This window comes from Leptonotus elevatus, chromosome 15 (genome assembly GCF_054856555.1).
Source record: "Leptonotus elevatus isolate MCC_2025b chromosome 15, RoL_Lele_1.0, whole genome shotgun sequence".
Lineage (NCBI taxonomy): Eukaryota > Metazoa > Chordata > Actinopteri > Syngnathiformes > Syngnathidae > Leptonotus > Leptonotus elevatus.
The window spans coordinates 19,476,868-19,494,367 of NC_141253.1; the positions used below are offsets into that span (position 1 = coordinate 19,476,868).

Here is a 17,500-nt window from a genome sequence, read left to right on the forward strand (position 1 = left end):
CCTTTTCTTTTCCTGATCCTTTTTTTAATAGAAAAAAAACCCAATTGTAACTGTCAATAACGACTAATAAATTATTAAGCTGGGATACATTTTTCAGTTATATCACCCAGCCCTTTTTGCGGTCTATTTAAATAATTGACTCAGTATATAAAAATATAAAAGACAGGTATTTTTGTTAGATACTGTAAGAATTTGTGGTGTTTTATGATTGTCTACAAGCAACAAATGTCAACTATAATATTGTTTTGAATATTGAAATGAATCTTATCAAACTTAATCGAACCGTTCTGCTCTGAAAGTTATCGTTTTTCAATCGAATCGCAACCTGTTTATTGAGATGCATATCAAATCGGACTCATGTCAGATTCCCACCCCTAATTATTGGTCAAGGAGACTGATAACCGATATTTCAAGTCAATATTCATCTGCAGTAAAAGAGAGAATATATCAGTAAAAAGAAAAATCTAAATGACTTTTTCTTCTAATTAAAAGTTCAGCTCCAGCTGCCTTTTGCAGCTTACTTTTTACGCCACCTGTTGCATCCCTTGGGCAGTTATTAACATAAAGAATAGACAGACTTTGTCTAAAAATTATAGCAAAAATTTCAGGGAGCTTCCAAGATCATCAGCATATGTAAGAAAATGGAAAACTAAGCAAGTAAATAGCACAACCTAAAGTTTTCTACTGTAAATATAGTTTTCCAAAATTTCAACATAATTTCTCAATTTTAATTATTAGAATTTTTTGTCTTTATAAAAAGTGTAGGGAGTTCCCAGTGTTTCGTTCTTCTCCTTGCAATTTTACTCTGTCTCAAATTGAAAAAGTGTGATGTCATTTAGTGGTTAATTGTTCATTTTAATTAAAATTACTAAGATGACAGTGATATTTAACTTCCAGCAATCTTGTACTTGTGTACAATTTTGATTAGTGATCTTGATTTGACCTGTCAAGTATATTAATTAATGGGTCTTACAGATAAAGTTCTGAAGTTCATTGATGACATGTTTGTTTTTTCCTTCCAGCAACTAGAGATTATCACACCCTTTCAACTATACTTCAATCCAGATTTGATCCTAAGAAATTACCAAGTAAGTAGTCAAAGTTGAATGTCAGAATCATGGTTATACTTGGTGTGATTAAGAGGAAACGTGCAATGTGAAAACCAGATGCAAATTACTGTATTTCTGCAAATATTTCACTGTTTTAAAAATGGAAGAGAGAAGAATTAGAATGTTATATTTGTCAACACACTTGCGAATACCTAAAAGTAGTGTTTCAACTGTGTGTATTGAAATGTTTAAGAATGTGTAATGTTTGTAATTCCGTTTATAGTTCAGACTTCGGCAAACTACAGCTAAATCCTACTTATCTCTATTCTAACGCTCGTCAAGTCTTTATGAAGTCAAAATAGCACATACATTATTTATGTGGCACTTTAATTTTGAAAGCATGTGTAGTTGTACAAGTGAGAAAGAGAAGCGACTCACAAAAGTGACAATGCCAACTGTTGCTGTACAGCAGGCATCCCCAATCCTGGTCCTCGAGGGCAAGAGTCCTGCAGGTTTGAGATGTTTCCGTCCTCCAACACATCTGATTGTAAAGATCAGGATCGTTATCAGGCTTCTGCAGAGCTTGCTGATTATATGAATCAGGGGTGTTGGAGTTCGGAAATATCTAAAACTTGCAGGACTCTGGCCTTCGAAGACCAGGATTAGGGAAGCCTGCTGTACAACATGGAACAATTATACATGACTCGTTTTCCTATTTTCAGTTCAAAAATGGAAAAAGTAGATATCGGGCGATTTGGATGTTTCATTCAATTCTGATATTTTCATCTGCCGTAAATTGTGTGAGCCGGAAGGAAACTTGAACTGGCCTTTCAATGTTTGGGTGACGCCCAGTTTTGGGATCCCGGAATTGCATACTAAATTTTTGGCCGTATTTGGAGGCCCACATCTAGAGCTCTCACTAATGAATATTTAAAAAATGTAATCGATCAATTATTCAATCGATTGACTAATCCCCCCCCCTCAAAAAAAAGAAATTCCCCAAAAATGTGATATAGTGCTGTCACTAACAACTTTAAAAAATTTTTTGTCTCCTATCGATTATTCCATCGATTAATCCCCCCCCCCCCCACACACACACCAAAAAAAAATTTCTTTCTTTCTTTTTTAAAGTCCACTAAGGTTGAACGTGAGTTGAATTTAGTGGATATAAATACTCATTGTTCCTTCTGCACACATATGCACAAACACCAACAAAATAAGCCTATGCTAAACTATTAACAATTGCAATTAGCATTAACCCTGAATAAACTCAAATCACTTACCTATTGTACTTTTCCTGAAAATCACTTCATAGTCCAACATATGAAAAATACAATTTGATCAAAATATTAAATGGTAAATGGAGTGCACTTAAAGCTGCATTAATCAAGTTTGAAACTTTTTTACACATGACTGCCACCTCTGGACTAAAGTGTAAATGCAGCTTCCATGATGCTCGTGTATGAGCCGCGCAAGCCTGTATGAGCACGAGCAAACAGAAACTACTCTGGCAAGAGGCCACTATTTACAGACTAGCAAAGATGACTTCCAACTGATAGAATGATAGAAAGATAATAAGACAACGATAGAGCAATTCTGAATAAATTGCTTGCACAGATAATCACATTTTATACCGTGATATAGTGCAGTTGCTTGCAGGGAATTTATTATTATCTAGTAATATTTTAGGCCATGATACTGTAGTTCAAATACACAATAAAGCTCGAATTCATTTGTTCCTCATAATACTTCAAATCAAGCAACTCAAAATGAAGTCTTTATTTCAAACGTATTTTTGAACGCATTGGAAATGTGTGTCTGTTCTGTTTGTATAAACTGTCGACTGGAAAGATGCTGAAGTTGCGAACAATACTGTGACGTCTCACAAGAATGCTGCCAGCAAACGTGGTTGGTAATCTCCCCTTTTTGTCTTCACACAACCAGCTAGTAGTAGCTTGTTGGCCGAGGGCAACGCTGGAAACAAGAAACTAACCAGCGAGCCGAATTAGCACACAAGCTAACAACACATAGCTATGAGTCCCTACTCCCCCGCTAGACGTGCGATGCCTACACTAACACTCGGACACCACAATGCAGACAACAGAATGTGCAACACAGGAACACTTATGTATCAGCCATACACGAATCATGTCCTCTAGATCACTTTTACAACGCTCATAAGCAATATTCGCTTTTGATTTCCACCTTCATTTGTCATAATTATTGTTTACATCTTTTTTCCATCAATATATTTATTTGTATTTTAACATTTTCAAATGCACACAAACTTGCAGGATAACAGAACACCTTCTCAAACACAAAAGACAATTGTAGTTAAAAAAGAAAAAGTGACATTGTACATTATTGACACAATAACCGAAATTTTCTTTCGTTTTGGACATCCTCTTCAATGTCCGTCAAGTCGGTGTGTTGGGCAAAGAGCATAAATGGTCGCCAAATCCTTTGAAACAAGTTATTTTTCCCTTTTAGCAGATATGTGATGCTCTCAGTGGAAGCGTCGCCAACATTTATTTAGTCCACGGTCCAACTTTTGGCCTTTTAATGTTCTTCCAGTGCAATGCAATCAACCTTTTTGCTTATAATACACATATATATATCCACAGAAATCTGCTCATTTTTTGTCAACCTTATGTGTTTGGGAAATAAGCCTAAAATTAGGAGTGAAGGTTTTAATGTGTCCTTCTGTGTGGACCAAGGTCTAAAAATCTGACTGACTGTGTGAGAGGACTTCCCGCACACATTGCTTATATACAAGAAAGGCGAACCTGACTGAGGATAGACATGAGCGCAAAGAAGAGTCAACTTGGTGGCGAGTTCTCCAGCCCCTCCTCTCCCTCTCCCTCTTCCCCACCCCCCACCACCACCACGTGTTCGCTCTACCAATCGTGACTTGTGTTCAAACTTATGCCATGGCGCTAAAGCATGCATGTGTCCTCTTTTTTTCTTTTTGGTTGTTTCAGAGCCACTTATAAGTATGATTCACAGCTCCCTCCAAAACAGAGCAGTCTTCTCGCACAGGGAGTGAGGGAGATGGATTATACCAGATGCAAAGGGGTGTCCGGGCTAAACTACTACATATAGTAGTGTAGTGTTTCCTACTTTTTTTTTTTTAATGCTTTATTGAACAACGTACACTTACAGCAACAGATATCACAAAAGTCACTTTGAAGTAGTGTGAGTCTACATAGTGAAGCTAAACAGATCACACCACATACTAAAGACACCAGATAGTTTTTTCCCCACGCATCACCTTTCCTTCCTTATCTCCGTGACTCAAATGCGCACATCTCTCAGCCGCTGTGAAAAATAAAGTTCGGCAAATGAACGCAGAGGTTGCTATCATTCCGGGAGGCTGGCGAACATAGCTTTACCAAGACAGGGAGGCAGCACCGTGCAAGTTATGCCACAATTTGTAAATGGATCGTGAATGCTTGGGGCGAACGCAAAAGCTGGCACCATTTCCAAGGACACGACAACAAGACTGACTGACAATGAGACGGCGTGTTTGATGGAGAACTTGCTTAGTTGTTTGTTTCTGATACAGAAGATCATGAGGACTATGACTGATTTGTGGATTAGGATATCAAAAGCAACGTGAGTACATTGTTATATACTTCAAGTACAACTGAACTCACTGTTGTTTACATTGTTACTTCAACTGAACTCAGTTTTGTTCTGTTTGCTGCCTTTTTAAAAACATGCGCTAGCACTAGCATATATTTTAGCATAATAGCATGCTACCATATGTTTTGAGCTAGCGTATGTTTAACTGTGCGTGCGCCGAATAGTGCGGTGCGCCTTGTGTGTGTGTTAAACACAGAAATGGCACCAGTAACTGTGACTGAGCCTTATAATACAGTGCAGTGCGCCTTATGGTCGTGAAAATACGGTATTACCAACATACTCTGAAACGTGACCAAATTGATCAACTAAATCTGTCAAGGCAGGAATAGATGAATGTTATCGTAAAAGAAATACTATTACATCATTCGCATATAATGAAATCCTATGTTGCACCTGACTAATTGTGATTCCTGTTATATCTACATATGACCGTAGAGCTATAACAAATGGTTCCATTGCCAAGGTGAAGAGCAAAGGAGATAACGGGCATCCTTGGCGGCATCCACGTCTAATTAGAATTGGTTTAGATACATTTTTGTTTGCAAAAATTTCTGCCTCACTCACTTCCGAAATACTGGTCCAAAACCAAAGCGTGTCAATACATTAAAAAGATATGGCCACTCCACTCTATCAAATGCTTTTTCTGCATCCAGGGAAAGGAATTCTGTAGTATTGTCTAATCCTTAATATTAAGGACTCTCTCACGTTGTGCAACCCTTGACGCTCCAAAACAAAACCATTTTGATCTCTATGAATGATTGATGGGAGAATGTCTTGTAGAGGTGTTGCTAATAGTTTACAGAGTATCTTTAAATCTGAGTTTAGTAGACTTATTGGTCTCATGTTCTCACATTTGTTACTAGTTTTTCCCGGCTTAGGCAATAGTATAATTAATGCGCTGGTCATTGATATGGGAAGTGTACCGTTCCTAAATGCTTCCTGTAACAATTCTAAAATTGGTTTCACTAACTTGTCCTTAAATTTTTTATAGAAGACTGTCAGAAATCCATCGGATCCAGCCCTTTTTCCTATGCTCATACTATCTATTACTTTAAGAATTTCCTCTTCGCTAATCTTAGCATCCAAGTGTTGGCTAATTTCAGCCGTAATATTCTGTATATTTATCTTATCAAGGAAAACGAAGTTTTTCATAGTAATTTCTGAACTCTTTATTAATCTCTATTGGGTCCACTATTGTCGCCCCGTTTGCATTTACTGTAGAAGTTATATTCTTTTGTGCTTCTAGTTGTTTAATTTGCCATGCTAAAATCTTACCAGGTTTCTCTCCATCCTTGTTCATAAAAAGTTTGATTTAACCGTAGTATATTAGAAGCTGCCCGTTCTTCTGATTATTATGGGCCTGCTGAGCGGAGCAAGCAGCAGCTAATTAAGCTTTGAGTGGCGGGAACCAAAAAATCTATTTCCAAAAGTTTTACTTCAACTCGTCACCATGGCATGAAATCTCCCCCCTGTGCGGGTTCAAAGACAGTGAGCGAAGGGGTGACAAATACCCTTTTAACATGGGTGTGTATTGGGTCGGCTTGAGCGGACTAATTAAGGTTTGAGTGACGGGAACCAAAAAATCTATTTCCAAAAGTTTCACTTCAACTCGTCACCATGGCCACAATCTTTGCTCACGAGACATCAAATTCACACATTTTGTAGTGACAAGGGTCTGCTTTCTGACAATCCTAGTTTTATTTGGCTAAGGTGTCATTTAGTACCTTTATTTTCACTTTAAGCGAGGAGAAGTCAGACTTGGGCGTCTATCTCCTCCATGTTAATTTCGCCGCCTTTGTTTCTTCATTTTCGATAAATCATAAGTTTTCAACCTGCTCTCATTTGGTAATTTTTCATCAGATTAAAAAACTGAGAACATGCTCGCGTTCCCCAAACCCTTGCCGTTCTAACGAGCCATTTCTGTAATCTGCATCTTTAACCGTTAAGTCGTGAGAGGCTTTTGTTTGAGGTGTGCGTATCCTATACAAAATCAATGGAATGTTGGTGCGTGACGTCTGTTGGTGCGTGAATGTGCATGTTTCTTAAAGGGGCAGTAATACTTTTAGTTGATTATGGTTAACTTCCACATTTCTTGACCGATTTCAATGGTTTAAATTTTAAACTGTTCAGCTCATTTCAATGTTAGTTCTAATCAAATGTGTGTGCGTGAATGTGCATGTTTCTTAAAGGGGCAGTAAGATACTGTTGATTATGGTTAACTTCCACATTTCTTGACCGATTTCAATGGTTTAAATTTTAAACTGTTCAGCTCATTTCAATGTTAGTTCAAATCAAATGTGTGTGCGTGAATGTGCATGTTTCTTAAAGGGGCAGTAAGATACTGTTGATTATGGTTAACTTCCACATTTCTTGAGCGATTTCAATGGTTTAAATTTTAAACTGTTCAGCTCATTTAAAAGAGTCAGCAGGCCCATTCAAAATTTCAGCGGAAATTTTTCTAGTTATGGGCCTGCTGAGCGGAGCAAGCAGGCACATATTACTATCCTAGAAAAAGGGTTTATTATTTTTCCGTAACTTATTATATTATCTGCCCGTACCATAGATCGCACCGGCACGAATGAGGTATCAAACGATGCGGCTCGATCTGACTCGGTGCGGCATAATTTTCTAAGAATTCCCAGTTACCATGGCGACGCTATTCCCAAAAAAGTCCCCCAAAAAAGTCCCATAGGAATGAATGGGAAACCGAAAGAGATCAACTCCAATCAAGCACCTTGCGCGCGCATACGTTAACCGACCGATATGAATTTTAGCTTATTTTGTTGAAATTTTTCTCATCTTTAGCTCAGTGTCAAAAGAAATTTTAAGGAATAAAAGCTCTCCCCCCTGTGCGGGTTCAAAGACAGTGAGTGAAATAGCCTTATAACATTGTGTGTATTGGATCGGCTCCCAACAAGTTACTCAAGTTAATCAAATGTGCATGTTCCTTAAAGGGACAGTAAGATACTTTTAGTTGATGTTGATTATGGTTAACTTCCACATTTCTTGACCGATTTCAACGGTTTAAGTTTTAAACTGTTCAGCTCATTTAAATGTTGGTTAAAATCAAATGTGTGTGCGTGATTGTGCATGTTTCTTAAAGGGACAGTAAGATACTTTTAGTTGATGTTGATTATGGTTAACTTCCACATTTCTTGACCGATTTCAATGGTTTAAATTTTAAACTGTTCAGCTCATTTCAATGTTAGTTCAAATCAAATGTGTGTGCGTGAATGTGAATGTTTCTTAAAGGGGCAGTAAGATACTGTTGATTATGGTTAACTTCCACATTTCTTGAGCGATTTCAATGGTTTAAATTTTAAACTGTTCAGCTCATTTAAAAGAGTCAGCAGGCCCATTCAAAATTTCCGCGGAAATTTTTCTAGTTTATTATACTGTGCTTTTAACATCAACAGCTCTTTTGCTACTAATAAATTGGGCTCTGAGAATACCTGCCACTCTAGCTTTTGCATTTTTTCTTCTAATTGTTGTCTTTTCCTGCGTTGCTCCTTTGATTTCGAAGACTTATAAAAAATTATATGACCCCTAATATTAGACACTTAATACAAGCGGTAGATTGTGTTGTATTTATACTGTAAGTATTCATCAATTTTACTCCCTACATAGCCTACAAAAACTTCATCCTTGAGTCATCTTTGGTGTAGACACCATCTAGGAGGGTCCACCAATAAATCCTTATGAACATATTTTATATTACATGAGACATGGTCTGAAATTGTAATACTATTGTAAGAACAATCCACCATATTGGGAATCGGGCTTGTCGAGATCAGAAAGTAATCTAAACGAGAATATGTACTGAACGTTTTGGAGTGACAAGAGTATGCTACACGAGTGGGATTAAAGTGACGGTAAATATCTATCAGCTGTAACTCCTTCATAAAATCTTGAATAATTACTCTGCTTTTTTGATGAGTTTGGTCAATTCCAGTTGATCGGTCTAGGGCATGATTGAGCACAGAGTTCGAGTTGCCACCTATGATGTTTCTTCCTGGGAGAGAGGAAATGGTCAGAAAAAGATTTGTAAAAAAAAAAAGAAGAAAAAAAAAAAAAGATCATCTGTATTTGGCCCATATATCTTCACCAAGTTTAGTGTTTCGTGTAGAATAGATCCCTGGATTATCAGATACCTCCCAAATTTGTCTTTTATAACATTTGCTACCTGGAAAGGTATTGATTTATGAATAAGTGTATTAACACCTCGAGCGCTCGATGTAAATGAAGATGCATAAAGAGACCCTTGCCACCTCCTGCTTATTCTAATATTATCTTCTTCAAGAGTATAGGTCTTTTGTTAAAAAAAAATATATATATATATATATATATATAAATAAAAAAAACTATTTTAGAGCCAAGATCTTTTAATTTATTAATAATCGGTTTAATCTTTGTATCTTTTTGTAGGCCCCTTCAATTCCAGGAGGCATATTCAATAATTTTTTTTGTGTCATCTAAATAAAATAAAACAGCTTGTTATACAGTACAAATGTGTTTGAGATGTGACAACCATTAACAGCAATAGAACACCAAAAAAACAAACCCAAAACATTTACAAACAACAAAAAATAACCCACCCATTCCTAGCTATCTGGATTTTCCCCTGTAAAGTACTGCTTCCAACCGCTAACAGATCCATGGATCTGCTCTATGCTCTATCATTTGCCCCTTTTAAACCTAATAAGCCTGACCCATATATCAATCTACATCGTTATCTTCTAATTTTGTAGCATATAAACCTTTTTTTGTTTTACCCAAAATAACAGTAAATAATATATACTATCAACAACAAAGCCCATCTACTAGTAAACCTGTTTCTTCTGTGTCCATTTGGATCTTCTATACAAAAATCTTAGCCTAGGCTTTATTTTTATTTTTATTTTACCCAAAATATCAGTAATATATAATGTCAACAACAAAACCCATCTACGAGTCAACCAGTTTCTTCTGTGTCCATTTGGATCTTCTGGACAAAAATCTTGGCCTTCGCTGACGAAGTGAACTTGTGGACCTTCTCCTTGTGTGTCAGCACCAACGTAACTGGTGAGAGGATGCTATGCCTCACCCCAAGTTGACGCAGTTGATCGCAGACCCCGTCTAACTGCTTGCGCCGTCTGTGCACCTCCGTCGCAACATCGATGTAGCACCTCACACACTGATTTTTGTAGTAAACATCCTTCTTTGACTTCGCTGCTTGAAACGCCATCTCTATCTGCTTGTAGTTGAGAAATCTCGTTAATACCGCTCTCAGTGGGGCACCGGAACCTCTCTTTGGTCCGACGTGGTGTGCCCTTTCCAAAACAAGAGGGTAGCGCAATGGATTTAGGTCAAGCCCTCCAAAAATCCGCACATGTCCGAGCCCTCACAACCCTCCGGGAGACCCACAAATCTGAGGTTGTTCAGGCGCGATCTAATTTCCAAATTGATCAGCTTCTCTTCAAGCTGTTTGTTTCTCTTCTGGAGACTTCCTTCCTCCGCTTTCACGTCAACTTGATCGTGTTCCACGGTGGACAGCCGTACCTCCGCTTCAGTTATGCGCTCTGTGCATTCAGCGACCTCCTTCCATGTTTCCTCTAATGCCTTCAAGACACTGTCAAATCTTCCTATAACCTCTGTCTTCAGGTTATGTATTACTTCCAATATTTCATCCTTAGCCAAGTGCAGTTGTTGGTCTTTAATGCCGAATGACATCGTGGCAGCGTCCACATTTCCTTCGATAGCTTCCACACTAGCTGCGGGGCTAACCTTGCAACGAGTAGTAGCTTCGTTGCTAGCCACGTTAGCTTCCTTGTCAGCGGGCTGTTTCACGCCATGTTGCCCAAAGTCTGTTATGGTGTATTCAGACCAGAAAAGTCCTTTAGTTCACTTGTTTGGTCCGGACCAAATGCGGACTTTTGTATTATTTTTTTCGTTTGATGCGGTTCATATTCACACTGTGCTTTTTGCAAGGGGACTATATTGTGTAATCACGTCGACCCGCATGGCGATCTGTGCTCCCATTAGACAAAAATGACGAGGGCTTGAACGCATAACCAAGCCCGGAAATAGAGGAAAACATGAAATTCCGACGTGCTGCATTACTGCTTTGCATATTTGTGTCGTTATTTAGATGCAAGATATTTGCAAGCGTCAAGGACAGCTCATTCAACGGAGGTTCCGCGACGCTGTTTCTAATTTTGGAACGCGTCGTCGGTTGCGTGCAGTAGCCGGAGGAGCAGTTGCGCCCCGCGTGCCCACCACAACATGCTGACAACACCGTGGCTAAACAGAATACGATTGATTATGAATGAATCTAGCACAATATTCACTACTGGACAATATTCCCCCCGCGATGCTTGGCTACGGTGGCTTATTAAGCCCAAAAAGGAGCATATGTCCTGCAGTTGGAGCGGATCAGCCGTGATTTGTATTCAGATTGCGAAGTGAACCGCACCGAGTGCGTTTGGAAGCGGACCTAGACCACCTCAAATAGTGGGTCTCGGTCCGCTTGTTTGGTCCGCCCCAGGATTTGTTTGTTTGTATTTAGACCTGCACTAAAGCTTCGGATCAGCGTGGGAAACGAACTCTGGTCCGTTTAAAGCAGACCAAACAGTGCAGGTCTGAATACACCCTTCATTTAGACTGGGTTGCTTTTGGCTTGTCCTTGGTCGTTTTCCTACCAGCATGCATTATTGCATGAGCACTACTTCTTCTACGCGTTATGGCGCAGAAGTGGAAACTTTTTATTTCATTTCATTCATAATTTTGAGCATTTCAGCAACACATTCAGATCACGGCAAAAATAAATTAAAGCAACAATGTGGAAGTGGGGAAAAAAAATAAATTCAAAACTACCTGGAGACGGACGGGAGCGCGCGTGTCACATTCTTAGCATTTTCGCCCCGAAAGCCTCTATTTAGAAGAACTTTATAGGCTTATCGACACCGTTTTGTAAACATGTTAGGGCTTGCTCTACACATCAGGGCATTGCTTCTGCATATAGATGTGTAAAAATCTGTACTTTTAGCATTTAAACTTGCTTTAATGTTTGCTTTAAAGAGTAACTCAACACTAACTTTTTTTGCTGATTAACTGTATGGTGTCTACTGGTGTCTATAAATGCTGTCTACATGTCCTGGTCATTATTTTGACATTTTAGTGCATGTTTGTTAAAAGCTTGAATTTAGGTCAAAAACTGTGTTTGGTGCCATCTTAAGGTTAACACAATTTGGCTGTTTGTCCTCTCATTACACAAGACGTTTCAGACTACGTCACTTGTGGCACATAACGTAGTCACTCCCGCTCCCCACTGGCTCAGTCTCGTACACGCCTCCTTAAACGCTTTCTTAGCGAGTGTCTACTGTCAATCACAGGCTGACCACGCCCAACCCTCTTCCCATTCGCAACCCAACGGCCCTCCAGGCAACACCCCCTTTGGGCGGCGATTTCAAATATTAGTGAGGGGGGAGAGGGGCAAGAGTTTCACTTCCAGTTGAGTTACTCTTTAAACAGCGCTTTATCTTCATCATATGTTTACTAAGCCTGACATATTCGCTTGTCTCATTCAAACATATTGAGTTGTCGAAGCCTACAATGGCCATGCAGCATACTAACCGCACAGAAAGTTTTTTTTTGCTTTATGCTCTAGGATCCCGCGCCTTCGCCTTGATGTTTTTCTTTGGTTCTATCCCATTTTAAATCCATAAACATCATGAGTACTCGCTTTATTGTAGCTTCGGACTTGATAATGCTACTAGCAAATGCTGACTAGCTAATGGTATTGCGAAGTGAGTTCGTTTCAAAGGTCCGCCCGCGTCCACGTTTGCTAACTCCCTTGCGTCTTTTGTTAAGAGCATTCTGTCCAACTAAGTCAATTTGGCTTGGTTATTGCACACTCCCTCTCCGCGAGCAGACACCTTACCGTGGTGGAGGGGTTTGTGTGTCCCAATGATCCTAGGAGCTATTTTGTCTGGGGCTTTATGCCCCTGGCAGGGTCACCCATGGAAAACAGGTCCGAGGTGAGGGGCCAGACAAAGCATGGCTCAAAAGACCCCTATGATGATTGAAATAAATGGACTGTCGTTTCTCTTGCCCGCACGTGGACACTGGGGCCTCCCTCTGGAGCCAGGCCTGTAGGCGGGGAGCGTTGGCGATTGCTGGTGGCCAGGCCTACACCCATGAGGCCCGGCCGGGCTCAGCCCAAAGAGGCAACGGGGTCGGGTGCGTAGTGGGATGGGCGGCAGCCAAGGGCGGGGACCTTGGCGGACCGATCCCCGGCTACAGAAGCTGGCTTTCGGGACATGGAATGTCACCTCTCTGGTGAGAGGTGCAGAGCATGTATGGGCATACATGAGCATTTTTTTCAAAGACGGAAAGCATCGATCAATACTAAAAAGCGCATTGATGTCGACAATGATGATGACTCCGAGCTTGACGCCAAAGTTGGAAGCCTTGACGCGACCGTTATGATCACGTAGTAAGCCTCACCGGCTAAGCGCGGCTAGCGCTGCTAACGCCGGAAAACGCGCACAATAACCGACCGGGTACTTCTACACAATCGGACATTCGATCGGGCGATGGAGAGTTGTCGAAAAGCATCGACCAATGCACATTGATGATGATGGTGAATCCCGAGGTTGACGCCACAGTTGGACGCCACAGTTGGACGCGGCCTTTATTCTCACGTCATAAAGCATCACCGGCTAGCTCTGCTAACGCCGGAGCTGCACATGCGGACATTTTGTCGGACAATGAAGAGTACCCCGAGTCCAATGCATATTCATCGGAGGAGCGGGTACAGTCTGATCACGGAGAAGACACTGTTTCTGGACTACGATGCCACCATGAATGGAGTGGATAAAATGGATCAGAACATCTCTTACCACCCGGTATAGCAACTGAAGGACATGAGGAAGCCAGACGTAACACCACCGTAACGTAACCGTAGCATGATCCTGATATTAGACTTGATGGCAACACACACTGCAGTATATACTTGCTATTCCCCGGAAAAAACGGCCTGCAAGAAAGTGGAGCTTCTGCACGCGAAGAGGCAATCTGTTGTGCAAATGCTGTTGCGTCTCCTTGCAAACCAGGAAGCGCAGACATCGTGGGAAACAAACAAACCTAACATGGATGAATGGACGCTGCAATTAATTCTGTTCTCGCAGATTACTCACCGTTTCCTTGTTGAATGTTGAACAGTGAGAGGCGCTTTGTGCATTTTTAGCTAAAAATGTCTCCTGCGTGCAAGGAGACGCAACAGCATTTGCACAACAGATTGCCTCTTCGCGTGCTCCACTTTCTTGCAGGCCGTTTTTTCCGGGGAATAGCAAGTATATACTGCAGTGTGTGTTGCCATCAAGTCTAATATCAGGATCATGCTACGGTTACGTTACGTCTCGCTTCCTCATGTCCTTAAACCGGGTTGTAAGAGATGTTTTGATCCATTTTATCCACTCCATTCATGGTGGCATCGTAGTCCAGAAACAGTGTCTTCTCCGTGATCAGACTGTACCCGCTCCTCCGATGAATATGCATTGGACTCGGGGTACTCTTCATTGTCCGATCGAATGTCCGGTCGGTTATTGTGCGCGTTTTCCGGCCTTAGCAGCGGTAGCCGCGCTAGCCGCGCTTAGCCGGTGAGGCTTACTACGTGATCATAACAGTCTCGTCAAGGCTTCCAACTTTGGCGTCAAGCTCGGAGTCATCTTCATCATCATCATTAATCTGCATTGGTCAATGCCAACTCTCCATCGCCCGATCGAATGTCCGATTGTGTAGAAGTACCCGGTCGGTTATTGTGCGCGTTTTCCGGCCTTAGCAGCGCTAGCCGCGCTTAGCCGGTGAGGCTTACTACGTGATCATAACAGTCGCGTCAAGGCTTCCAACTTTGGCGTCAAGCTCGGAGTCATCATCATCGTCGACATCATTGCGCTTTTTAGTATTGATTGATGCTTTCCGTCTTTGAAAAAAATGCTCAAGCGTGAGCTGCTTGCAACCGGTTGCTTGGTCAGCCATTGTGGCTTCATCAGCCATTGTCTCCTCAACACTCTAGCTCCGCCTCACGTCTTCTACTGACGCCCACGGTGGGCGGCCCATCCAACCTTGTGCAAAGAGAGTCATCGCTGCCCTCTAGGGGCCAAAACGAGTCTTTTACTAATCAGATCTGCCTGATACTTTCAGCACAGCTGCCCAAGGCTTTCCTGCACCCGTTTCCAAAAAAAAACAAAAAAAACATAGGGGACGTCTTTTAACGTCCTCGGCGCCCTTCCCTAGGTTTATGCTAAACGTTTTATAATGTTTATGGCGGTCAAAGAGTTAATTCAGCTCAGTTGTAAAACTAATTCTTAATCATACAGTATCAGAGATTGAGGTGATCTAATTAGACAGGGCAAACATGCAAAAATCGTCACCTGAAAACATTACAAAATGTATGCAATGTGTTGTTTCTGGTGTGTTGACATCTTTCTTTTTCTTTCTTTTTTTTTATAGGTATGGCGACTAATAACAAATTTCCTATTTTTTGGTCCAGTTGGCTTCAATTTTCTGTTCAATATGATATTTTTGTATCCTTCTCAGTTTTCAGTATAACTGTATTGTCAAACCCATAATGCAATTAATTTAAAATCTTATTTGTTTCTTCCTCTACTGTCTTCCCATCTTTGTTATAATTATTTAGGGAATGGTTGAGCTGTTAGACCATTTTGTGTCCAATCGGGATATTTAACTGTTTTCCATTCAAGCATTCATCCATCTATTCGCTAACTTGCTTATCCTGTTTGGAGTTTATGGGATCCTATAATCTGGCAATAGCCAGATTGATAATTGTGATTCACTCAAGGAAGTTTTTCACAAATCAATCTGGGACTGCTCCACTGTCAGTTGCTCCAGAAAGGCGGGACATTCTGTATAATACTTCGAGCTGATTGGATGATGCGGCCTGTTGTACACGTCTACCTAACTTTGATTTTGACCAATCACGGCAACGGATGAAAATGTCCTCTTCATTCTCGTTGTAGAAAAAAAAATCACAAACATTTTTAGCTAAAAATGCACAAAGCGCCTCTCACTGTTCAACATTCAACAAGGAAACGGTGAGTAATCTGCGAGAACAGAATTAATTGCAGCGTCCATTCATCCATGTTAGGTTTGTTTGTTTCCCACGATGTCTGCGCTTCCTGGTTTCGTCACAGCTGACAGCAAGTATCAATAAAGCCTGGGCTTCCAGGATCTCCAGGCAATGCCACGGCGCATCGAGGCAGTGATTAAGGCAAAGGGAATCCAACCAACTACTGAAGATTGACATCATTTTGAAAACACCAACCTCTGGTGCTCATTTGAGAACCACACCAAACTTTTGCACCCGTGCAAATAAAATTAATTGAGCTGTTGTTAATATTCTGCCGATTCACAGTTGCACACAACAAGAACCAATATTCACCGGCAATGAATGTCATGGTCAATACACAGAAAACAGTCCATCACACAGCCCTGGAGTTAGCAAATATAATAATAATAAAGGGGTGAAAATATAGATAAAGGAGAATGTCAGCATAGCTATTGTATCAAGCACAGGTAAATCTGTCTCTCCGTCGGCCCTGTCGTTAACAGATGCCCACATTTTCTAACCTTGCCTACAAGCTAAATTCTCAGTATTTGTGAGTTCACAAACCCCCGAGAATCCATCTTGTACAGAGCCCGCTGATTTTCCCTGATCCAAACCGCTGGTGGTTAAGACCAATCACAAAGCAACAGTGTGGATATATGGCTCTGTGACGAAAACAAGAAGTGCAGAGGCCGTGGGAAACACACAAACCTAACATGGCGACACTGGTAGACAAATGCATAAATGCTGCACTAAGCGAAGTAAACCTCTCAGCAGCGCAGTGTATCATGGGTAGGCTGGCTAGTAGCCTGCTACCAACTTCTCATTTAAAAACGAATGGAGTCTAACGGTGGAAGCTCTGATTTGGACCATTTTAACCGCTGGAAAGTTAGTTTTTTATTTAATCTATTTTAAACCTTCATAGCGTGTCGTTCCTGACTGTCCTCTGCCGGGACACTACATTTAAGCTTATATAAGTTCTTAATATTTAGCTGAATGTGTGCACTTTACTGGGAGTCGGACCGAGGAGGGACACTGGAACGCGACAGGTAGGATCTTTCTTCACTGAGGGGGTCAATTGGGGCTAGAAGCAGGTTCTGACCGTCACTCCATTAGTTTTGTTACACGTACGTCCGCTAGCAAGCTTTGTGATGCGTGTCTCGTCCTTCCTGAGCAGGTCACATTTGAGCAATCCCTGATTGATATTTTGGAGAACTCCTGTGAGTTATTCACATTTTCAATGTCGCTCTTGCCAGGTCTCACATTTTTGGCAAGTGCCCACCTTTTTGGCGAGTGCTTCTTGACTTGATTCTTGTTTCTCTATGGTAATGGACAGGAAGTCAGACAAGATTAGACAGGAATCTCCTTGGACTATGATGTTTTCAGATGACATTGTGATCTGTAGTGAGAGCAGGGAACAGGTGGAGGAGAAGCAAGAGGCGTGGAGGTTTGCCCTGGAAAGGAGGGGAATGAAGGTTAGCCGTAGCAAGAAGGACAATCTGTGTGTGAATGAGGGGGACCCAAGTGGAATAGTGGGGTTACAGGGAGAAGAGACCAAGAAGGTGGAGGAGTTTAAGTATTTAGGGTCAACAGTCAAGAGCAATGGAGAGTGTGGAAAATAAGTGAAGAAGCGTGTGCAGACTGGCTGGAACGGGTGGAGAAAAGTGTCAGGTGTGATGTGTGATAGAAAAGTTTCAGATAA

The 17,500-nt window shown here is 41.0% G+C and overlaps 1 protein-coding gene across 2 annotated transcripts in view; it reads left to right on the forward strand.

Moving 5' to 3' along the window:
- Positions 1-17,500, forward strand: part of derl2 (derlin 2) — a 40,271-nt gene that overhangs the window by 8,546 nt on the left and 14,225 nt on the right. Inside the window, exons 2-3 of one of the 2 annotated variants that reach the window (XM_086097199.1) lie at positions 1,023-1,088; positions 15,186-15,259. In XM_086097199.1, the coding sequence (XP_085953325.1) occupies positions 1,023-1,088; positions 15,186-15,259 (140 nt within the window). The remainder of the gene's footprint in view (positions 1-1,022; positions 1,089-15,185; positions 15,260-17,500) is intronic. The other variant, XM_086097200.1, reaches the window with a different exon arrangement.